Source organism: Phyllopteryx taeniolatus, chromosome 5 (genome assembly GCF_024500385.1).
Source record: "Phyllopteryx taeniolatus isolate TA_2022b chromosome 5, UOR_Ptae_1.2, whole genome shotgun sequence".
Taxonomy (NCBI): Eukaryota; Metazoa; Chordata; class Actinopteri; order Syngnathiformes; family Syngnathidae; genus Phyllopteryx; species Phyllopteryx taeniolatus.
In genome coordinates this window covers 2,579,115-2,605,416 of record NC_084506.1, presented here as the reverse complement: position 1 = coordinate 2,605,416, position 26,302 = coordinate 2,579,115, and the positions used below count along the sequence as shown (strand labels likewise).

At 41.6% G+C, this 26,302-nt stretch overlaps 1 protein-coding gene across 3 annotated transcripts in view; it reads right to left on the bottom strand.

The window, feature by feature from the left end:
- Window positions 1-25,270, bottom strand: part of wt1a (WT1 transcription factor a) — a 41,114-nt gene extending 15,844 nt beyond the window's left edge. Inside the window, exons 1-4 of one of the 3 annotated variants that reach the window (XM_061773912.1) lie at window positions 24,423-25,270; window positions 21,298-21,420; window positions 17,735-17,837; window positions 957-1,056 (exon numbers count right to left, since the gene is read on the bottom strand). In XM_061773912.1, coding sequence (XP_061629896.1) covers window positions 957-1,056; window positions 17,735-17,837; window positions 21,298-21,420; window positions 24,423-24,897 — 801 coding nt within the window. In that variant the 5' untranslated portion in view covers window positions 24,898-25,270. Of the gene's footprint in view, window positions 1-956; window positions 1,057-17,734; window positions 17,838-21,297; window positions 21,421-22,480; window positions 22,609-24,422 lie in introns of those variants that run through there. The other 2 variants (XM_061773911.1, XM_061773913.1) reach the window with 2 other exon arrangements.
- Window positions 25,271-26,302: the final 1,032 nt, after the last annotated feature.

The following is a 26,302-nucleotide window of genomic DNA, read 5'->3' as shown; positions in this document are numbered from 1 at the left end:
TTGTCGTTCCTGTAATGCTTCTATCTCTGTGGTTTGCCAATGCTGTAAATTGCATAATAAAGACTGTCCCATTTGGCCATGATTAATTCACTAGCTCGACCTGTTATGTGGCTGTTGCCACTTTCAAAAAGTTCAGAGAGTAAGTAACCTGCTTTAGCTCAAGTAGCAATAAACAGAATCAAGAATGAAGGTGGCGGATGCCCATGCTATTTTTCACTAGAGATTCCATAAGATTAAGGAACCAAATAGGGACTTACGGTTAACGCTGCATCTACAGTTGTAGTCTGCTGGGTGGATAAAGTAGCAGAGAGAGATTCAGATGGCAGATGGTCATTCGTAGACTTTACATTCATGTTCTGTTTCACTGAGAAAATAAATTTCCCTTGATCCTCAAAATCGATACGGAGGGATGACAAATTTAATCCTGTTGCTAGAGGTGCGATCATTGTGCGCTTAGGGCAACACAGAGCTGACCTAAATCAGCTGAATCATTCATAGCTAGACTGAACCACACGAGTTTTTAGAACGCGCAATCTCTCAGCACGAGTTTAAAACAGCCCAACATCGATGCACATAGACAGAGACGAAAGTCGTAATCGAGACCATTGGGAATTCTCGAGAGGGAATTATGAAGAAAGTAAAAGACTGCAACAATCTTTACTCTAAACGGAATAGGGAAATATCTCAAAGCATTTGAGTTTATAGCTCATCACAAAGTCAAAATATTGAAACATCATAAAGCATAGTTGGGTACAAAGTTCAGTGACATTAATGTTGCAGGTCGACTACCCTGTTTTAATCGTAATGGAGCACCTGTATATTTTTCGACTGAATTCTCATGAATTCTTATTCCGTCGTCGCGTTTACAGTGTCCATGTTCCTGGAGTTTGTTCTCACTGAGCATACACATGAATGAAGTGAAGTTGAAAGACTACAGTAAATGCAGACAGACATACCTGTATGCCCCTGAAGACTCCATGCGTGTGTATACGGTATTGTGTGCTGCAGCTGTACACCATGGGTGCGCTGGGGTCACTGTCGTAGCCCCCCGCATGACTGACAACACACAAAGAGAGGAGATGAGACTTGAGTTGGGGAAAAAATCACTGTTTGGAGAAAATGACTTGTAATGTCAAGTAGACACACAGCACACTATTCGAGTGACTGTAGGGTCTGTAGTGTCTGCCTTCTGTGGAGCCCCTAAACAGAAAAGGAAGAAAACAAATTAGCTTGAAGTAGTCAACAGGAAACTTTTGCAAGCTCTTGCAATTCTTTGACTGAAGTTAATGTACTTCAGGATCCAACCATTTGCAGGGTCTTGGGGTAGACCAATTACAGAATGAAGCATACTGTGGAGAGACAATTCAACAACTCATATTCATTAAAAATTTTCACTGAATCAAATCTTTGTATAGTGGGAGGAAGGCTGAGGTACTTTGTGAAGAAACCCACACAACCACAGGGATAAAGTAAATTCCACATAGAAAAGCATCATAATATACAGTGTAGGTAACGTATATCAAAAAGTTAACAAAAACATCTTCCTTGAGCCGACATCTCACTGTGATTTATGTGTCTGAATGATCCTAGGAGCTAAATTGAACTTAATTGCACTGGTAAGGTCGGTCATTCCAAACAGGTCCAAGGTATGAGGGACCTGACAAAGCACAGCTTAGAAACCTCCTATCAATGAAATGATCACAACATGTTTTCACGAGTCTGAATGTGGGTCACCGGGGGGCCTCCCTCTAAAGCCGGGCCGAGAGGTGAGGCTCAATAGCAATGGCAGGGTGCCCAGGCTTGCACCTATCGAGTGCCTGTACGTTGGGGATCACCCCGGTGGACTGTTGTTACCTATGCAACAAACAGCAGCTCAGAGTACCCACCTATTTTTGGAGTCCTTGGTGGGGGTACTGGGGAGTGCTCCTGCTGGAGACTCCCTTGTTCTGCTGGGGGACTTCAGTGCTCGTGTGGTTCTATTGGTCACCAAGCTGCGATCTTCACCTCTCGCTGATGCGCTTCATAGCTGAGTGTAAAGTGGTTTGGATGAGAATCAGCACCTCCAAATCTGACACTATGGTCCTCAGGGTGGGGTGGCCTCTTCTGGTCGGGGATGAGATGACTGGAGAAATTCAAGTATTTTGTCTTATTCACTAGTGATGGAAGTCTGGAAGGGGAGATAGGTGGCATCTGCAGTGGTGTGGACTCTGCATCGGTCTGTAGTGGTAAAAAGAGAGCTGAGCTGAAAGGCAAAGCTTTCAATTTACTGACCGATCCAACTTCCCACTCTCGCTTACGGTCATGAGCTGTGGGTCGTGACCTAAAGAACAAGGTCACGGATAGAAGCAACCAAAATGTTTTTCCACAGCAAGGTGTCCGGGCTCTCCATTAAAGACAAGGTGTGAAGCTCGGCCAACTGGAAGGGGCTCTTCGATGAGATGCTGCTCATCTACATCAAGAACCAGAGCCAGATGAGGTGACTTGGGCATCAGGTTATGATGCCTGCTTCAGGCCTCCCTGCTGAGGGGTTATCAGCATGTCTCACAGGCCGGAGGCCCCGGGGAAGACCCAGGACATGCTAAAGAGACTATGGGCTCTAGTTTCGTAGTTGGCGCATCTGCAGCGGAGCGCAAAAACTTGATTTTTGTGCAAGTGCAAGGCTCTGCGTGTTTGCCAATTTGGCAGATTGGTCTGCGACAAGCTGGGCATACCAGCACAATGAGGGTGTGTCCTTTGACATGTGCCCAGCAGAGTGAACATTTGGTGGCAGAAAGTTGGTTAAAACGTACACCTGCTGAGACAACATCTAAGTCAGTAGGTATAAAGCGGCCGCGGACATGTGTGGTGGTTGTCAGATGTAATCCATTCATAAATACGTGAACAGCGGGCATCAAACACTCTGAATCATTGTAGAAATCATCCATCCATCCATCCATTTTCTGAGCCGCTTCTCCTCACTAGGGTCGCGGGCGTGCTGGAGCCTATCCCAGCTGTCATCGGGCAGGAGGCGGGGTACACCCTGAACTGGTTGCCAGCCAATCGCAGGGCACATAGAAACCATTCGCACTCACAGTCATGCCTACGGGCAATTTAGAGTCTCCAATTCATGCATGTTTTTGGGATGTGGGAGGAAACCGGAGTGCCCGGAGAAAACCCACGCAGGCACGGGGAGAACATGCAAACTCCACACAGGCGGGGCCGGGGATTGAACCCGGGTCCTCAGAACTGTGAGGCTGACGCTCTAAATTATTATTATCATATTTTAAAAATCAGGGTTGTCAAACTCATTTTTGTCGCAGCCCACATTGTAGTTAGAGTTTTCCTCAGAGGGCCGTTGTGACTAAATGTTTCATTGCTTCATCATATTATTGCATATACACAACAAATTAATAGATAACTAGTTTTAAAATCAGAAGTCAAGGATAACAGTTTTTTTTTCAACGACAGGTCTCTAACCTTTGCACTAAAAGCACTAGTGCGACCAACTTTTTCATTTGGTCACACCTGCACAGGAGTTGTTTGCACCATTTTTTGAGGAGGCACAGCATGATCATGACACACCATCGTTTCGATTGACATATCCATCCATCCATTTTCTGAACCGCTTCTCCTCACTAGGGTCGCGGGCGTGCTGGAGCCTATCCCAGCTGTCATCGGGCAGGAGGGGGGGTACACCCTGAACTGGTTGCCAGCCAATCGCAGGGCACATACAAACAAACAACCATTTGCACTCGCATTCACACCTACGGGCAATTTAGAGTCTCCAATTCATGCATGTTTTTGGGATGTGGGAGGAAACCGGAGTGCCCGGAGAAAACCCACGCAGGCACGGGGAGAACATGCAAACTCCACACAGGCGGGGCCGGGGATTGAACCCCGGTCCTCAGAACTGTGAGGCTGACGCTCTAACCAGTCGTCCACCGTGCCGCCCGATTGACATAATATTTGCAAAAATTATTTACTAGCAAAACAAACCAATTCACCTATTTAAAATGATAGTCCCAAACAGGACATGGATAAATCATTACTAATGCAATTATTGCACTTTAATTTAATGATAGTTTGTTTTCCTATACAAATCCTCTTTAATGGAGTCTGGGCTTTTTAAGTTTGCACATATCGTCATATGTCGATGCTATAAACAGGGTTTAGACAGACAGACAGATAGATAGATAGATAGATAGATAGATAGATAGATAGATGGATAGATAGATAGATAGATAGATAGATAGATAGATAGATAGATAGATAGATAGATAGATAGATAGATAGATAGATAGATAGATAGATAGATAGATAGATAGATAGATAAACATTTATTAGCTTTGCTAGCTTCATGAGAAGGTTATTAAAACCTTTGCACACGACTCTGTTTACAGTAATGAATGAAATGAAAACAGTAATGAATGAAATGAAAACGACAGCAGGCAATGAGCAGGCAATCGTTGCAGTTACCCCCCCCCCCACACACACACACACACAACACACACATTTGTAATTGATGTGGTGCCCCCCCTGCCCCGGGTCCTTGAGATTGACACCTGTTTTCTAATCATCCCACTGGCCGGCACGACAGGCCACTCGAACGATCGGGGTTGGGGGGTTTCCAAGTGCCCACTTCACGGCGCAGATATTTGTCTGCTGTTCCATTGAAACATACTTTGCACACTTCGACCACCCCAGAGTGGAGCAAATCTGTTTCTTCTTCTGCCATGTCAAAGACTATCAGAGAGGTTTATTTAAATGGAATGAGAGGATCGGACAGCACTGAAGTCGACTGCGATCAGGCCCACAACAGCGCGGCTGTCTCTCTTTTAGGTTCCAAAATGACCAACACTGGGTCTAACCCACCTCCGTGCAGAGTTATGCCATGTGTCGTGCCAGATTTACGCCAGTCGCGAAAATAGAGCTGTCGGCTGACTTGGGACACACTGATTACAAACAAATATTAATGCAGTCAGTAATATAAGTACTTCCCACATATGCTTTCCTAGGAATGTCGAAATTGTCTTCTGTTCACCACCCAGCTGTTGAACGGCTTATCATCAAAGCATGTCACGTGGAAGAGCAGAACAACACCTTCATTGTGAGACACATTTACAACCTTCGACATCTTCTGATAAAATTTACAGATAGAAGGCTCTTGTCTTAGACCTGCACATAACTGTTTGTCTGCAATAATGCAGACGCATCTGTGCAACTGGGAATGTCACCATCATAATGATTAACTGTCCACTGTGATTGAACCTTTCGGTAAAAATGTATTTGCAGATTAACACTGATGCAAGCCTTCCTGACTGTCGAAATACAACCACAATACCGTTTTTCAGGTAAGCAGTACAATTACAGAAGAACAATGTTACCTCTAATCAATCAAAAATAAGGTCATTCAAATATTAGTAACATCTCTCAGTATGATGTATTGCAGTTTGACATCACAGAAAACTACAAACACCAAAAATACTCAGTAAATACCTCCCTCACAGTGCCAATTTAAACCGAGCTACAGTATGTAAAGACAGAATTTTATAAACATCTCTTGCATTGCAAATCTTTGCGTTTTGCTATGACACGCTACATTAAGTCGATTCATCACACAGCAGCCTAATGTTTCTTGCACGCACACATTCATAAAAACAAAACAAAAAAAAACACATGCAGCTTGTGTGTGCTTGTGTGACCTAAACTAAAAGTGTGCTCAACTCCCCAATGCTTCCTCTTCCTCCTTAGCCCCATCCAGTTCCTCTTTATCTCATTCTCTTCCATCGACTCCCACCTCTTCCTCCCTCTCATCTCTTCCTCCTCAGCCTTACTCCCTCATGGCGCTCTGTATCCCCTATTGATAGAGCAGTACACACGAACAGCCTGATACAAGACATACTTGAATTTAACTTTCACCACCAACCCTATATGACACATACACATCAATACACTGTAAACTAGACCACCGAAAAAAAAAAAAACAAGCAGTTGTAGTACTTCTTTATACTACATTGTCATGCACGTACACAACTTTATAAGGGACACACACCCACCAAACCACACACGGGCGCACGCACACACATACACACTCATTCAGCTGCTAACGATGATGGATGCCTGCTGACTCTAAAGCATTTGCAGGTCATGGTGACACACTACAGTAGTACAGTGCAGGTGGACCTTTGAGCTCCATTTTGTTGCACTCTTTTTACTCCTTTTGTTTCTACTTGCATATTGGGGCTTCAGTTTGATCATGAAAGAAGAGTTTGATGCAGGAGCCTGACAAAAACTGATCATCGAGTGTCTGAACTTGCAAGATTTTTATTTGTATTTTGTCTGTCGGAGTTTACTTAATGAAGCAGGAGGGCAAAGACACAGCAAATCAGATTACGAAACTGGAAGCTTTATTTGACACACCACAAATAGTCAAAGTCAAAGACAAGATATGTAATGTTCAAACTGATAAATTTGATTGTTTTTTAGCAAATAATCATGAACTTAGAATTTTATGGCTGCAATGTACAATTGAAAGGAATTTAGGGCAAGTATAACAAGTATAAGTAACTTCAATCACTTTGATAAATCAGAATCAGTTGAATATATGTGTATCATTTATCTATACATATAGTAGATGAAATGATACACAAAAACACGAACGAAGCCTTAACATCCCAGATGATCACCATTGGTAGCACTTCAAGACATCTTTTGAAAAACAAAAGACAGTCAAGACGTTTCATTTTGCTACAATTGCTTTATGTCGGTCTCCTCACCTGCGGAATCATTGAAGCTGACCAGCCAACCAGAGTAGAAAAAGACAAATGCACATCTGTGCCAAAAACACAGCACATGCTTCAAAAAGGAGGTGAAACAGTCACTTGTGTCCGAAATAGGATGAAAATCATCGTGGTCCCCAGTTGATGATTCATAGTTGTTTTAAAGACCTCCAGTCTGGAGTCTTTTGCTTCTGGCACATTAGCAAGAAACAACATGATGTAATGGTGACCAAGTAATTCAACACTGAATGTGAGAATGATGCTACTTTTAAAAATAAAACCCAATTTCCAGATCCCCTAAATGGTGACAATGCTGGCCATCATAAAGCATTTGGATTTTATCAGGGGGGTTTAAATGACTAGCAAATGTGGAATCTGGATAAGATACCTAATGGAACCTGGCTTGACTATAGAGTTTCCAACCATGCAAGCAGTTTTTCTAAAATTCCTGGATATGATAAACGCCCTTTCTGCCCCTTAAACAAGCAAATATTTGAAGTAGTCTCAATAACCATGTCAAAGACATATTATCCATCCATCCATTTTCCGTACCGCTTCTCCTCACTAGGGTCGCGAGCTTGCTGGAGACTATCCCGGCTGACTCTGGGCAAGAGGCTGGGTACACCCTGAACTGGTCGCCAGCCAGTTGGAGGGCACATATATACAACCATTTCCACTCACATTCACACCTATGGACAATTTGGAGTCTTCAATCAGCCTACTGTGCATGTTTTTGGAATGTGGGGGGAAACCGGAGCACCCGGAGAAAACCCAAGCAGGCACGGGGAGAGCATGCAAACTCCACACAGGCGAGGCTGGATTTGAACTTTGGTCCTCAGAACTGTGAGGCAGATGTGCTAACCACTTGTCAACCGTGCTAATACATAAATAATAAATCAAATATGTTTCAAGGGGGATATTGTTGACTTTTTATTGTTTGTACCGTATAGCAAATGGGTGCGTCACTGTGCCTGGCTGCAAATTGCCATCAGCACCCCCAGTAGTAGACGTAGCAATAAAGTTGTTGGCAAGATAGGTATTTTTGTGTGTACGTGTGTCTGTGTGTTTAGCAATGTGTCCTTGAGGCACAAGAAAAAGCGTAAATTATCATGGGTGCTCACTTCTTTTCTACACTCTGGGCTTCTGTAAGTGGAAGCAAGCAGCCATCCGCTGTTGGACACTGCCACCGAGCCAGGGGTGATTCTAGGATCAGAGGTTTAGGTGTGGTGGGATTCTTTTCGGGGGTGAAAATTGGCTGGAAATGCTTATGGATAGAGCAAACCATTTTCGAGTCAAATCAAAACAATTAAGAGTAGAACATGGCGATACTTGCATTAAGCGGTTGTGTATAGCCTTGACACAACCACTCATCATTGTAATCCATCCATCCATCCATTTTCTGAGCCGCTTCTCCTCACTAGGGTCGCGGGCGTGCTGGAGCCTATCCCAGCTGTCATCGGGCAGGAGGCGGGGTACACCCTGAACTGGTTGCCAGCCAATCACAGGGCACATAGGAACAAACAACCATTCGCACTCACAGTCATGCCTACGGGCAATTTAGAGTCTCCAATTCATGCATGTTTTTGGGATGTGGGAGGAAACCGGAGTACCCGGAGAAAACCCACGCAGGCACGGGGAGAACATGCAAACTCCACACAGTAAAAAAAAATAAAAAAATAAAATAAAATTAAAAAAAAGCACATTTTGTTAGGAAGCATAATCGGTTTCAGGTACAGGTATGATGGGAAAAGGTAAAGTGCTTTGATGAGTGAGCCTTTTCTAGAGATCAAGAGAGATGCGCGCAGAAAGACGGATGAAGTGACACACTGTTCACGATTGAGTCAATTCCATGAAATGCCTTCAATTTTAGGATTTTTTTTCATTGGATGTAGCTATGCGCATGTCCCAGACACTGCTAACTACAGTATGTGTAAAATGGTTAAATGATACAACCCCAATTCCAATGAAGTTGGGACGTGTTAAACATAAATAAAAACGGAATAAAATGATTTGGAAATCATGTGCAACCTATATTTAATTGAATACACTACAAAGACAAGATAGTTTATGTTCAAACTGATAAACTTGATTGTTTTTTATTAAATAATCATTAACTTAGAATTTTATGGCTGCAACACGTTCCAAAAAAGTTGGGACATGGTCATGTTTACCACTGTGTTACATCACCTTTTCTTTTAACAACAGTCAATAAACGTTTGGGAACTGAGGACACTAATTATTGAAGCTTTGTAGGTGGAATTATTTCCCATTCTTGCTTGATGTACAAGCTGTTCAGCTGTTCAACAGTCCGGGGTCTCCGTTGTCGTATTTTACGCTTCATAACGTGCCACACATTTTCAATGGGAGACAGGTCTGGACTACAGGCAGGCCAGTCTAGTACCTGCACTCTTTTACTAGGAAGCCACGCTGTTGTAACACGTGCAGAATGTGGTTTGGCATTGTCTTGCTGAAATAAGCAGGGGTGTCCATGAAAAAGATGTTGCTTGGATGGCAGCATATGTTTCTCCAAAACCTGTATGTACCTTTCAGCATTAATGGTACCTTCACAGATGTGTAAGTTACCCATGCCATTGGCACTAACACAGCCCCATACCATCACAGATGCTGGCCTTTGAACTTTGCGTCCATAACAGTGCTGATGGTTCTTTTCCTATTTGGCCCGGAGGACACGGCTTCCACAATTTCCAAATACAATTTGAAATGTGGACTCGTCGGACCACAGAACACTTTTCCACTTTGCATCAGTCCATCTTAGATGAGCTCGGGCCCAGAGAAGCCGGCGGCGTTTCTGGGTGTTGTTGATAAATGGCTTTTCCTTTGCATAGTAGAGTTTCAAGTTGCACTTACGGTTGTAGCGCCGAACTGTATTTACTGACATTGGTTTTCTGAAGTGTTCCTGAGCCCATGTGGTGATATCCTTTACAAATTGATGTCGTTTTTTGATGCAGTGCCGCCTGAAGTATCGAAGGTCACGGGCATTCAATGTTGGTTTTCGGCCTTGCCGCTTACATGCAGTGATTTCTCCAGATTCTCTGAACCTTTTGAGGATATTATGGACCGTAAATGATGAAATCCCTAAATTCCTTGCAAGTGTACGTTGAGGAACATTGTCCTTAAACTGTTCAACTATTCTCTCACACACTTGTTCACAAAGAGGTGAACCTCGCCCCATCTTTGCTTGTGAATGACTGAGCAATTCAGGGAAGCTCCTTTTCTACCCAATCATGGCACCCACTTGTTCCAAATTAGCCTGTTCACCTGTGGCATGTTCCAAACAGGTGTTTGATGAGCATTCCTCAACTTTCTCAGTCTTTTTGCCACCTGTCCCAGCTTTTTTGGAACGTGTTGCAGCCATAAAATTCTAAGTTAATGATTATTTGCTCAAAACAATCAAGTTTATCAGTTTGAACATTAAATATCTTGTCTTTGTAATGTATTCAATTAAATATAGGTTGGACATGATTTGAAAATCATTGTATTCTGTTTTTATTTATGTTTAACACAGCGTCCCAACTTCATTGGAATTGGGGTTGTACATAATAAAAAAAAAAAATGGTTTTATTTTCCAGAAATGTTATTTGATCAAATAAGTCATTTTAATCACGATTATTCTATTGTATTTTCATGATAATTTTGAACATATAAAATAGTTGGCCACCCTTTCATAATAGGGTAACTGACCCTTTAAGAAATGGATGTTTTCAGTTACATCACTTCCAACATTTTTTCTTTCTTCAATGGAGGCTGAAACAGTGGCTGGTTGCAGAGTAAATATTTACACGTATGTTTAGTCATTTTAATGTATGTAGTTGAATGTTGTGAGCACGTCCACTCTGTCATAGTGAAATATCAATTGACATATAAACCTATTTGAAATATACAGTGCAGTATTTGTTAAAATGTACACAACTTGCTAAAGGACCTTTTTAAGGTCATGACAAAGCATCTGAATCGGATTCAAGTCCGGACTTTGACTAGGCCACTCCAAAACCTTCATTTTGTTTTTTTTAAGCTATTCAGAAGTTGAATTGGGGGTTTGCATTACTTTTTCCACATTAAAAATAATAATAATAAAAAAAAAGATCACAATTTATAAACTCCATTTTATGTTGACTTGGGTTACCGTTGTCTGAAATTTACATTTGTTTGATGATCTTAAACATTAAAGTGGGGGAACTATGCCAAAATATAAGAATTTGAAAAGGGGGCCAATACTCTTTCACTGCACTTTAACAGACTGGCTGCTGCTTCGTAAAGAGAGCGATGGATGAGTTCCTACCTCTTCACGGTGGGTGCCAGTGTATTGACAGGGTTCAAAGCCACACACTCCAACTGAGAGGTAATTTGATATAAATTTTCACCACTGTGGAGGACAGACAAGATGTAGAAAAAAAAAAAATTATAATAATAATAATAATCTCATGAGCTGGGCAAAGGACTTGCCAAGACTGGAGGAGAGTAGTAGGGTAAGTGTCCCTTTGTGATGTTACAGAACACTGGTGACAAATAATAACACACATGCACGTACACATGCACCTTGAGTCATGACTTGAGGTTAAAAAAGAAAATATACTCCACAAGACAGCTGAATTCACAAGCAACATGAATGGAACAAAGTTAATAGGCATCATTGTGACCTTGGATGCTAGCACTTATATGTGCATGCATGCATGGTGGATTTACAGCTTCCCGTATACATCGCCTGCAACCTGCAAACAATCTGGATAGATGTGCAGAAGCGATGTGCGGTCCGCTCCTCATTGCATAGCTACTATTTTACCATACAGTGGGGCCGCAAAGGCAGCAGAGTGTAGTTGATATTGATGCTGGACATAAGATTCAATGTTGCAACTGAAGATTGAATAAGTAAACATATTGAAACAGCATGTCCTTTTGACATCTCAATGTTTTTCCAAAGCTTGGTGTGTAACCTAAATCCTATTAGTTTCTAAACAATATCCCTCTTGCTATTAAATGATGAAAAAGCAAGCAGATATTGTTAACTCGACAAGTGTTTCCGCTTTATTTAGCCAAGACACAGGTTAATTGATCCTTCCACCATCTAGGGGAAGAACATTTAGAACCCCTATTCCTATGAAGTTGGGACGTTGTCCATCCATCCATCCCTTTTCTGAGCCGCTTCTCCTCACTAGGATCGCGGGCGTGCTGGAGCCTATCCCAGCTATCATCGGGCAGGAGGCGGGGTACGCCCTGAACTGGTTGCCAGCCAATCGCAGGGCACATACAAACAAACAACCATTCGCACTCACAGTCACACCTACGGGCAATTTAGAGTCTCCAATTAATGCATGTTTTTGGGATGTGGGAGGAAACCGGAGTGCCCAGAGAAAACCCACGCAGGCACGGGGGGAAACAGGCAAACTCCACACAGGCGGGGCCGGGGATTGAACTCCGGTCCTCAGAACTGCGAGGCTGACGCTCTAACCATTCGTCCACCGTGCCGCTTTGGGACGTTGTGTTAAACATAAATAAAAACAGAATACAATGATTTGCGAATCATGTTCAACCAATATTTAATTGAATACACTACAAAGACAAGATATTTAATGTTCAAACTGATAAACTTGATTGTTTTTAGAAAATAATCATTAACTTAGAATTTTATGGCTGCAACACGTTCCAAAAAAGCTGGGACAGGTGGCGAAAAAGACTGAGAAAGTTGAGCAATGCTCATCAAACACTTGGTAGGAACATCCCACAGGTGAACACAGGTGAATTGGGAACAGGTGGGTGCTATGATAGGGTATTGGTCAGTCATTCAAAGCAAAGATGGGGCGAGGTTCACCTCTTTGTGAAGAATATCGTTGAACAGTTTAAGGACAATGTTGCTCAATGTACAATTGCAAGGAATTTAGGGATTTCATCATATACGATCCATAATATCATCAAAAGGTTCAGAGAATCTGGAGAAATCACTGCATCTAAGCGGCAAGGCCGAAAACCAATATCAAATGCCTGTGACCGTCGATCCCTCAGGCGGCACTGCATCAAAAACTGACATCAATGTGTAAAGGATATCACCACATGGGCTGAGGAACACTTCAGACAACCAATGTCAGTAAATAAAGTTTGGCGCTACATCCGTAAGTGCAACTTGAAACTCTACTATGCAAAGCAAAAGCTATTTATCAACAACACCCAGAAACGCCGCCGGCTTCTCTGGGCCCGAGCTCATCTAAAATGGACTGATGCAAAGTGGAAAAGTGTTCTGTGCTCCGACGAGTCCGCATTTCAAATTGTTTTTGGAAATTGTGGACGTCGTGTCCTCCGGGCCAAAGAGGAAAAGAACCATCCGGACTCTTATGGACCCAAAGTTCAAAACCCAGCATCTGTGATGGTATGGGGGTGTGTTAGTGCCATTGGCATGGGTAACTTACACATCTGTGAAGGCACCATTAATGCTGAAAGTTACATATAGGTTTTGGAGAAACATATGCTGCCATCCAAGCAACGTCTTTTTCATGGACGCCCCTGCTTATTTCAGCAAGACAATGGCAAACCACATTATGCACGTGTTACAACAGCGTGGCTTCATAGTAAAAGAGTGCGGGTACTAGACTGGCCTGCCTGCAGTCCAGACCTGTCTCCCATTGAAAATGTGTGGCACGTATTGAAGCATAAAATACGACAACGGAGACCCCGGACTGTTGAACAGCTGAATGTGTACATCAAGGAAGAATGGGAAAGAATTCCACCTACAAAGCTTCAACAATTAGGGTCCTCAGTTCCCAAACGTTTATTAAATGTTGTTATTTAGAAAAGGTGATGTAACACAGAGATAAACATGACCCTGTCCCAGTGTTGCAGCCATAAAATTCTAACTTAATGATTATTTGCTAAAAACAAAAAAGTTTATCAGTTTGAACATTAAATATCTTGTCTTTGTAGTGTATTCAATTAAATATAGGTCGAACATGATTTACAAATCATTGTATTCTGTTTTTATTTATGTTTAACACAATGTCCCAACTTCATTGGAATTGGGGTTGTAACTCAACTCAACTCAATTCAACTGTATTTCTAGAGCACTTAAAAAAAACACCTGCAGCTGTATCAAAGTGTTGTAGATTATATCCATCCATCCATTTTCTGAGCCGCTTCTCCTCACTAGGGTCGCGGGCGTGCTGGAGCCTATCCCAGCTGTCATCGGGCAGGAGGCGGGGTACACCCCGAACTGGTTGCCAGCCAATCGCAGGGCACATAGGAACAAACAACCATTCGCACTCACAGTCATGCCTACGGGCAATTTAGAGTCTCCAATTCATGCATGTTTTTGGGATGTGGGAGGAAACCGGAGTGCCCAGAGAAAACCCACGCAGGCACGGGGAGAACATGCAAACTCCACACAGGCGGGGCCGGGGATTGAACCCGGGTCCTCAGAACTGTGAGGCTGACGCTCTAACCAGTCGCCCACCGTACCGCTGTAGATTATATATTTAGAAAAAATAAAACATAAATACACTAAATAACAGAATAATAATTTAAACAAATCATCGATAAATGAACAATAGATACATCACCCCCACCCCCCTGGACCCCTTCCAGTTTGCATATCGGTCCAACCGGTCCACCGATGACACCGTCTCCACTGCCCTCCATTCTGCCCTCACACACCTGGACTCTAAGGACTCATGTGTCAGACTGCTGTTCAAAGAGTTCAGATCAGCATTCAATAGCATCATCCCTCAACAACTCATCTACAAACTGGACCAGCTGGCGCTCAACACTTCGATGTGCAACTGGCTGCTTGACATCCTGACAGGGAGACCACAAGCAGTACGGGTCACTTTGAACACAGGGGCTCCTCAAGGTTGTGTGTTGAGTCCCTTCCTCTTCACCCTGTTGACCTATGACGGCACACTGGGATACAGCTCCAACCTCTTCATCAAGTTTGCAGATGACACAACTGTGGTGGGTCTCATCAGCAACGGGGACGAAACAGACTACAGGAGTGAGGTGAGCCGCCTGGCTGGGTGGTGCACGGACAACAATCTCTCCCTGAACGTGGAAAAAACCAAGGAGATTGTTGTGGAATTCGGGAGAGCGCACTCCCAGCATGCTCCCCTGACCAAACCATCAATGGTGCTGCGGTGGAGAGAGTACGCAGCAAGTTCCTGGGAGTGCACATCACAGAGGACCTCTCCTCAACCAGCAACACCTTATCACTGGCCAAGAAATCTCACCAGCATCTCTACTTCCTGTGCAAGCTGAGAAGAGCCAGAGCCCCGACCCCAATCATGTGGTCGTTCTACAGAGGGACCATAGAGAGCATCCTGACCAACTGCATCACTGTGTGGTACGGAGCCTGCACCGCATCCTGCCTCAAGACTCTCAATCGCATAGTGAGGGCAGCTGTGAAGATTATCGGACCCTCTTTTCCCTCCTTGCAGGACATTTACAGCACCCGCCTCACCCACAAAGCCCACCGCATAATGGGGGATGCCACCCATCCATCACACAGCCTCTTCAGTCTGCTGCCATCAGGGAGGAGACTGCGGAGTCTGCGGGCCAGGACTCGCTGACTCAAAGACAGTTTTATTTATCAGGCTGTCAGGAATCTGAACTCTCTGCCCACTCTGCCCCCTCTACCTCTTCTGTCCTCTACCCACCTTAACTCTGACGCCCCACAAACATGCACATGCACACACACACACACACACACACACACACACACACACAATACTCAGGGTCACACCACTCACTTTAGCAGCATTGAGGTTTTATCATCTAATTTATATATGTCTTATTTGCCTTGGTTCTCTGATCTTGACTATGTTGCACACATAGATAGATGAACGCGTTTTTTTGAAGTAGATACATAATAATTTTTGGACCATTTCAGTGAAAAGGGATACTGTCTCACCACACTGGTCAGGAGTCACTGCATTGATTCATTCATCTTCCGTACTACTTATCCTCACTAGTGTCGCGGGGTGTGCTGGAGCCGAGCCCAGCTATCTCAGGGCAAGAGGCGGGGTACACCCTGAACTGATCGCCAACCAGTCGCTGGGCATCACTGCATTATACAATAATGGAAAACTACTGCACACTGTGTCATGGAGTAGTATGAATTTGGTGTCAATTTCATCACAATTTGTCCCTTACCTGAATATCCTGTCCCCATGCTGGTCATGAGAAAGAACTCACTTTTGTCATCTAAATGGCAGGGTTCATAATAGAGATTTTTTTTAAAGTTTTTTTTTGTTTTGTTTTTTGTACTTGGTAGCTGAATAGAAACTGTCGAAAATGTCGTGCGGATAAAGAAGTGCACCAATTCACAAGGCCCTGTCTCAGAATAGAGGCTATTAAAAACACACAGAATTTACAGCCTCGCATTAAATTATACTAATATAACACCAGCATGTTTTTCTTTCACGTGGACCGAGTGGGCCGAGTTGACAACATCCAGATTGAATACAGCCCTACTAGTACCAGGCTGCAAGATGAGAAAACCACTTCAACTCGTGTGTGTGTGTGTGTGTATGTGTGTGTGTGTCTGTGAAAGAGAAATGGGGGTGAACATGAACTTGGAGGTCTGCTGGCCGTCTTTGTCGTAAACATGTGCCATATCTTCTCAGCAAACACGCACGTGCAATGCGCGCACGCACGCACGTGCATGCGCACACACACTCACATGCACGCACACAAATCCAACTGTGGGATTCATAGAGTTCTGACGTTCTAATGCTGCATTTATTAAGTAGTCATGTTCTAAGAAAATGTCTACATAACATGGCACCATATTTTTTTAGGTCGCTCAACACTTACTCAACGGTCTGTATTTCATATTTGGAATGGATTTGTGGCTACAGCATATTTTGGTTTAGGTTTAATCAAATACAAGATTGTGGTCTAAATAAATTTCTACAAATCTCATTTAATTTACAAATTGAGCTAATTAATTAAAATGTCTGAAAACTACAATAACCCAGGAAGCTATAATAATCACAATATGTGATCATCTTTATCATGCAACTAATAGTAACTGGATGTCTTCAAAATAGACACACACACACATCTCACTAGGAGGGAGAATAAATAGAACAAGCCATAATACAATGTGACTGATAAATAATAATGGTTTGATTTTTTTTGTTTTTTGATTTACTTTACTTTCCATGAGTTCACCATAAAAAATCAAACACTGGACAGCAAAAGCAAACGTCAAGAGGAATACATACAGTACATAGCAAAACTCTTCCTGACAAATATAAGCAGGAATGTAAAGAATTTCTCATCCTAAACGCACTTCATGATGCACCGCAAGTCTAAAAAACAATGACAATGCTAAAATGTTATGCTTGAACTGGTCTTTTTCTGTTTAAATCACAAAAATTATATTGATTAAAAAAAAAATCACTTGGAATTAGCAGTCATTTATTGTGAAAAAAAAGAATACTTGAATACTGTAAACCAATTGCAGTGGCAACAACCTTATCAAACATACTTTTAATGAATGATTATGTAGGTGAATATGTAGGCTTTACCATCACCATAGTCCAGTGTTTTAATTGTAACACTTTTGGATGAGAAAAATAATATAATAATAAATATTTTTTTGTAGTTTCTACTCCCTGCCATTGGTGCCAGAATCGACATTTAATCCACACATCACCAACACTTCTTGAAATCGTCCATTATATGTCTGGGCATGCTTGCATATACAACCGTCATAAAAGGAAATTCGAGAAGACCGAGAGGAAAGCTGCAAAGGCACAGAGACCTGTCCTGAAGGTGAACATCCTGTTCAAACTGCATCCTGCCGCCGTTCACTGAATGACCACCTCCTCGCATGGAACAATAGTCGCAAAACATTCCCGCCTTTAATTGCCGCTTTCTCATCAAAATAGATTTTGCACGTCGGGCCAGCATCATGACGGTGTACGTACTGGATGTGTACATTCTCTATCTAAGTGTGTGAATGGGTGTATTACCTGTTGTAAGGGTTCCTCAGCAGCAGAGCCTGGCTGCCTGTACAGCTGTCTGAAGGGGTGTGACATCCATACATAGAAGGGGGCACGGGATACTGCTGCTCTGCTATACATATACACATACATATAGAGACACACATTAAAAAAAAAGAAAAAAAAAAGTTTTTACTGACTCCTGTTGCCCTGTCACATGAACCCTTCTGAAAAACTCGGTATATTCCACAAATCACATGGTTCAAAGAAAGTTGTAACTTCTATCGTTCATATGGTCTGCAGGCCATGGGAAGGGCAAAAGTAAGTTTACTTGTATATTTTTCAGTTTATTTGCTATTTCAACGACCGGTATGATGAGGATGATTCAAATCGTGGTACAGTCCCTACCTTTACCTCAATGATTTATTTGATGTTATTTGTTTGCAGTGGACCGTCACATATTCGCACTTTGGCATTTGCGAATTCACTTATTTGTGGATTTTTTGAGGGGTATATTACCCCAGCTATTCTCAGAAACTCCCGGTTACTCACTGTTTTTTTTTTTTTTTGCCCTGACCCCCCTGCTTATTTGTGTTTTGTTCAGAATTGTTTCTTTTCTTTTCGCGGCAATACGGGGGCATCAATTATTCGTGGATTTTCACTATTTACGGTCATGCTTGGGCCCTATCTTCCACGGATGTCAGGCCTCCAGTGCATTTTTAAAATACAATTTTGGGTTGAATTACTGTTATGTGCTCAGTTTCAAAATGCTTCATGCAAGATGCAACATTACCATAAATGCCATGTGCGTATATTACATGCATTTGCCAATCCTTTGAAGAAAACTCACTCCTGTTACTTTCAGTTTTCAGTATTACTCAAATGAGGAGTTAAAACAATGACATAAAACCAAAAGTTGCCTGAGATGGGTCAGCACACATTTTGAGTAGTTTAATATGCGTATTATCTGATTTTAGAGTTAATTTTGAGAGTTACAACAAGCAAATGGTCAGGTTTCGGTAGATTGACCCCGTATTTCTGCCAGCATCTTCTTGAAATTTAGATGAAATTCTATAAAGTGGAACTGCTTAAGTTGAATGACACAGTAACATGTTTTGTAACAAATCACTCAAAATTTCTGTTTGAGAAGCCTCAGCGTACAGTGATACCTTGACATATGAATTCCATTTGTTCCATGAACAAGTAATGCTCCCATCCATTAATTTTCTATACCACTTATCCTATTGATGATAAGTGGTAGCTAGACCTCATCCCAGCTAACACTACTAGTGACCAGTGTTGGGGGTAGTAACTTCATGTAAAGAGATTACAAAATTTACAAAATGTTTCAAAAATGAAATCCATGACATTAGTGGGAGTAAATGTGTAATTCAATTCCAGTTGTTTTTGAAAATTTCCATGATGAAATTTTTTGTTACATTTTGGAAAAACAACTAATCACTTCATCCTTCTAAAGCTGACGCTTGTGAATGGCTCTCTCTGGTCATGTGCCAGTCTGCTGTCGTCTCAAACATGACATATTTTTCCAAATACGACCTTGAAGCGCCACCTTGTGATGCAATATTTAGTTTGTCTGTCATTTTTAAAAGGTTATAACTGTTTTATCAGTTTTTTAACATTCCATTATCTGGGTTGTCATATGAGGTGATATTGTTTAAATTGTGCACATTTGTCATTAGGTCAACATGGTGTCATGTTTTCCCACATGCTGCAAACACACACACACACACGCACGCACGCACGCACACACACCCCCACACATATATATATGTATAAAACAACACACATTTTTATTCTTATTAATATTTCATCATGTTTTGTTATCGTTTTTCTATTTGTGTAAATAAAAAATATGTGGTTAATTCTAAAATAATAATCTATGGTTTTAATGCACTTTTGTAGAGGAAACATTCAAGGGTCCTGTTGATATATTAATTCAAAATCAAGAAAACTACCATACCAAATGTAATTAGTTACATTACTTTGAGAAATTAATTGAAATAGTTAAACTACTATTACATTTTCAATAGGGTAACTTGTAATTAGTAATAATAGTAATGAGTAATCTTCCCAACACTGGTTTTAAATAAAGAAAAATAGCACTGTAATGTAATCAACATCATAAAACATATGAGAGAAGGTGAAGAAATAAACCGGCTTCATACATTTTTATGAATGAATAATCTGTGCCTTTATTGGGCGTGGCCTACTTATTGACGTCAGGAACATGGTCAGTTATCTTCATGTGAGCCTCTGGTTGTGAACATGCTTGTAAATGAAATATTGCTTTGAGTATACCCTAAACAAGGGGGGTATTGAGAAAAGACAAACACGAGACGAGAAGAAGAAATACACACAGCGAAAGATACTGTATGTGAAGTATAAGCACTTATCGAAGTTGCCAAGGGTGCCTTCGGGTAACGACGGAGTTCTCTTCCTCCGTAACCCAAATTTGTAAGTCATGACTTCAGTAACGACTGTATTTGTATGAAAAACATTTCTCGGCCATAGAGTAAGCAAAAAAAATGTAAACACAAAGTACGCCGCTAAGTGAGTGTGCATTCTCGTGCCGTGTGTCGCTGTATTCTTACTCCACTGCATAATCGAGATCATTGTGCGCCGCTCCTAACCTCGTCGTATGTCAGGACCATCGTAAACGGACGACCTCCACGGAGTGTTGAATTATTGTTGTTTGACAGTGGTTAACCGTTGGCACACGTGTGACAAGTAAAAATAAAAAAATCCAGTCACCAAACCATTGCATCTGCCTCATTAAAAGAAAGGCTGTTTATTTGTTTTTACGGTTTACCAGTAGTCGTTGACTTAGTATTTCACTTTTATGCTCTATCAAGAATTCTTGATTTTTAAAAATACTTGTTCAGTGTAATAACGATTTTATGATGTGAACAGTTCGACCTCGGAATGGATTATTTTTATTTTTATTTTCTATTAGTGAATTGGATTCAATATCCGAATAAATGGGAGGTCACGTTAGCAATTGTATTCAACCTTGAAGTTTCCAGAGTCAATGGGGAGCAATGTTGGATTTCAAATTCCGTTATGTTAGTCCTCTTTAAGATATTCATCCATTTTTTTGCGATTTTTATCCACAAATCTTGTTCTTTTTTTTCTCCTGTGTCTGCTCCCCGTCTCGAGTGAATTGGTCCCTTGACACTTCCCTGCATTCCAATTGCTCTCCCAGCTCCGAAAGTGTTACTTATTTCTTCCGCAAAGCTGCCCCGAATTGTACTGGCGCAATGACATAACATGCGCAAAAAAACACACTTTTCATTAATCACCAACAACATACGCTGAGTGTTTTTAATGGGATAGGTGGGTGGATGAAAGAGTGGCTGAGAGGAGAAGCCGAGGGAGTTTGTGAGTCAGGATGTGGCTGATTTATTCTTCTGACAGGCCAGGTCACCGTGGAGACGTCAGAAGACATCCCCGCGGTGGAATCGGCGGCCTCACAGATGCGTTTGTGCGCCCCACTCACTCTAAATACATATTCAGCTAAATATCTGCTTTACTCTCTTGAGGCCGTGACGCATTGATTTCAGTGTCAAACATACCAATGGCGTTCTGATGAACTAAGGTGTCTTCGTGTTTGAAGGAGTGGTTGGAGAACTGCGAGCCGGGGTGAGTTGGAGTGTGACCGTAATTGCTGGCGCCATCGAACGCAACTGTGCTGTAACCTGCAGGGAAGACACACAAAGTTAGTGTTGAACGGACAATGTAATAATTAGTCCATTTGTGTCCATGACCAAAGAGCTCATCTCCCGATACCACGATATTGACTTTATGTCAGTACATACCGTATTACATAATATATGTCCAATATTGTTCTGTAGTTGAAACACAATATTAAATCCTCATAGTTTTTAGAGTGTTTAAACTAGCAATGGAATATGAGGCCATCATCTTTGTGGAATTTTCTAAAAAAAAAAAAAAAAAAAAAATACAATAAAAAAAAGCACTCCATAACAAATCAATTCATGAAAACACAATTGATGATTAAAGAACATAACCTATTCTTCTCACCAATAATCTTCAAATTTGTGCTATTTACGTTGGGTTTTTAGGGCGAGTGACGCCATATGAAACATCACAGTAATTCTGACACGTTAACTTGGAGAACCCCCTAGAAATGTCTTCCCCTTATTGGTGGATATTTTGAACTGAAACTTAACAGCCAGTCGGAGAAGGGGTTCCCTGAGTAGCCAACAAAATTAAAAGGTTGGAGGACAGTGGAGTGCAAATGCGCGTTGGTGCCCCTTTGTACGACACTGGCTGAGGATATGTTAACAAATAATGTAGTTACATTGCTTTACTCTAATTTGAAGGCATTTAGGACCGCATTTCCGAGAGGCAATATCGCACAAAAATGTTTTGCAAAACCCCCCCTATATACTCAGTTTCTCTGGAACCAATCATAAATTTTTTTTAATTCTTGGTAAGACTTTGCATTTTGACGGTCTGTCATTTTAGGCAAATCTTGTCATGTTTCCATTTAAACTCATTTGAACAGCAATTGCTTACACTTCACATTATTATTATTATTATAAATCTAAATATTATTAATATTGTAATAAAATAAACACATCTACACACTGAATTGTTGTCTGACGCTAGTAGATGTAATTCATGACTGACTAAATGGCAGAACACTTTCCCATAAATCACACTTACACGCAGATGCACGCACACACACACACACACACACACACGCGTTACATTTTTTCATTTTCCACTCACCCTGTGCATGTGTGTGCCTTTTTCATAAGGAACACCAGTGCCTCCTTTAGTTTGAAAATCCTCTTATATGCTTCGTTACTCCCAAAACCGACAAAATGTTGACTGACACAAAAATTATGCAGACAGAATTAAGCACGCCCGCGGGGGTCTTTGTGCTGATGCCCCGGTCCCTGAGTGAACCTCCGCCACTATCAGCTCTACTGTGTGACCCGAGTCTTGCCGTTGGTTTGTTTGTGTGTGCTCGTCCAGCCACAGCAGGGACCAGATAGAACAGGTTAGAGGTCAGCTCCGTGCTTTGATTATAATGTTATTCCTAAATTATCTGCTTGATAAGCATGTTATTACTAATGAATCTACTGGGCACGGATAAACAGATCCATTACCCCGCGCGACGGAGTCTGTGGAATAGATGAGCACATAAGAGAATATGAACCTCATTGTTGACGTTTTACGTGTACGTGTAATTGTTGGATGTCAAATCATAATTTGGTCGCTAAATCCAGTTGACGTAAATATACGATAAGTTCAAAAGCAGTAAAGGCAATAATTTGAATAAATGAATAAAATGACAATGTTTTCATAATCCACCAGGAAGTGTCAAATTACTTTCTTTAAAACTAACTTATTGTGCTTGTGCAGAAGAAACAGATCAAGATAACATGGACAATATATATATCTAAATTGTTTGCACTAGAATCATAATAATATACTTTATTGGTTTCCGTTAGATATGCAATAAATGGCGAAATCTTAAGTTGTTAGTTACTGCATTTGATTTTATACGCAGGAAAATGTCCTTGTCGGGATCATTCATGCTTCCGATTTGAATCAATTGAGATTGGTTGAACGCAAATAAAAGTCGATTCCAATCTTTTGGAACTTAAACATTAAGAATTTGGATCAATGTCAGTGTGAACGGCACTTCTAGTTGATGCAACATTAAACATCACCTCCCTGATCGGATTGAAACAGAAGCGACATTATATTTAGTAAGTAATATGACATTCGACAAAAAAGTGGTAGTATTTTTGAAATTCATACAAAGAAAACATAGTGGCACTAAAAAAAAAAAATGTCCACTCCTACACAGTTTGGCGTCAAAATGAGGTAAAAAATATCTTCAGATGCAATCGCTTCAATGAATTTTAATTTGTCGTGCGGAACTTCAATAACTCATCCGCCATATTGACAAGATCCAATTAAAAAATAAATTGCATCCCAAATTCTGTCTTTGCAAAGGTAATAATGCTCAGTGTTTATTAACCCTGCCAGCGCGGTATTTATTTAACACAAATGTTTATTATTGCGATTGTAATTCCGATCAGCAATTCTACTCTCTTACTGTAGCTAAATAAAGTAACAAATAAACTAATTCCAGTTTGATGCAGCGCAGTTCCACACCAATGCAAATTATGACTACAATAATAAGCATATTGTTCAATTAATACCCTCTGTTATAATCAATGAAACTTGAGTATTACATTTTTAGACACGACTTTTACTGCGGCTGTACGATTGTGCAGGTAGGCGTGTACCTAATAATGTGCTCAGTCAGTCCAGGTCAGTTCCTTTGGCTCCAATTCTGTCACGCCAAATGTGGCGCTAAATGATGTACGGTGCACACATCCAAGTAATCTGTCATTGCTTTTCTTTTAACTTGTGCTGCCTTATTTGGAATAGCACAAGGCTTATTAATACATGACGTCAGACCTGCACAAAACAAAGTTATAGGTAGAGGTGTCGCTTTTATCGTATTTCCGTGTAATCTTGTTTATCGCACAGTCAGTGACACATCGGGAGATTGAGGTGAACGAGGGATTGGAGGTCCTAAAGGCAACTTGTAGACAGGTGAAGTCTCGGATAGATGTGATGTTAAGACGATGAGCTACACGTTGGCAATTTGCATTCACATACACGCAAACACATGCTATACCGCGTATACCTGTCTGGTTGCGGACGGCAGGCTGTGTGTCCATGCAGTTGGTCAGGTATGGTGGGTTGCTAAACATCCTGCTGGGGGGTTGGTGATGATGCGGGCCACCGACTGAAGGAGGTTGGCTGGAGGGGGGAGGCGCAGGAGGGGGCGCTCCGAACGCGGCCCCGTACCGACAGGCCCCCGTGCCCGTGAACTGCCCCGAGAAGTGGACGGTGAAGGCGCTCAGGCCGCAGTGAGGATCCGAGTCGAGGTGGTGGGGGTCGCCCGTGCTCCCCCAGCTTGGCTCCTGCTTGATGAAGGAGTGCGGCCCGAGGGACGTGTGAGGGGCTCCCAGAGATGAGTAAGGGGAGGTGGCGTTGTGGAAGTCCAGGACGGGAGCCCACTGAGGGGCCGTGCTGACCGGTAGGGCCGTGCAGCTAGGACTGGGCCCCGCTGGGACCGGAGGTAGCAGGGAGTTCAGGTCACGGAGATCTGAACCCATCGTGGTCCAGGACCAAAAGCCAGAAAAAGATGGAAGTTGCCGTTAAATGTTCTCAGGGTCCTCAATATAAATCTGCCCTTTTGACCCCAAAGATCCACCTTGTTGCTTGTTCAGTCTTTCCAAAGTCTGGTTCAGTGGATGGCCATCAGCTTTTTGAAAATACCCCACACTGTACGGAAACTCCACAAGTTCATGGTAAAGCGGCGGTCAAGAAAAATGCAAGGGGACAACTGGCTCTGGTCTTCGCTTTGGGGTGGAGGAGTGTTTGGTCCATTCAAGGAGAAAAGAGGTTGTCTTCAGTGTCTTCAGCCTTCCCTGTGAATGGAGCAAGAGGAGTGGACCAGCGAGGAGGAGTAGCCCTCTTTACCCTCCATGCTCCCATCTGGGTTTATGGGTAGGCGGAGTCACGAGGTGACGCTATATTTATACACAAATGAGTCTTATTTTCTACATACAATCGGAAAAAATGCTATATAGTGTGTTGATTTTATTTATCTAAAAAAGAAATAAGGCTATACGTTAAATCACTCGCCAGATAATATACGTTAGTTTACATTATATTATATTATGTTATCTTAGTTTATTATTTGTATTTATTTATCATTATCATACTTTCTTTATATGTTTATTTCAAATGTGCCCAAATCTAATATTATGAGAAATATGCATTTTCAAGATTTTATGCTGAGATTGGACGTGAAATGATCTGGATTGAAGATTAAAATATGCGGTTCGATTATTATTTGAATCCTGTTAAGTAAAGGAAGAATGAATGTAATAAACTGAAAGTACATTGACAGCCAAAACAATTAAACATTTTACATGGGAAAAAAAAGGGGGACATGAGTCATATCTTGATGGTTTTGTCTGGAAACATATGTTTTTACACAATGATACAATTATTTAGCAAAGCTTCCCCCCCCCCGCACACACTAAAATTAGAAGTCTATTATTGCCATTATTTTACCCATAAATATGGACATACGATACAGTAAAACCCATTTGGAATTTTGAAGCGCCATGTAACCTTTTCATGAAACAGAGAAAGAGAATCCTTCCATATATGTTCTATTTTTTTAAGAAAACTCACCTCTTTCAAACCAGCTGCCTTCGAGTTTTATGCAACAAAAAAAAAGCCTTATAAATAAATAATGCAATATTGTCATCAATTGTGTAGAGTTTTACTTTCACTTTTTTGTACGACAGATTTTAAAATCAAAAATAGAATTCAAATTGTAGATTAGTGTGTAGGCTTGCGTGTACAGGATGAAATGTCAAACAAAGAGGTGTGCAAGTGCTTCCGTGGGCCCATTGCTGGACAAGAAATGATGTCCTTGCGTTTAATACCGCTGCTCCCATTGTGGGCCTACGGAAGGCCTATTTAACAAGGTCCTTCTTGCTTATT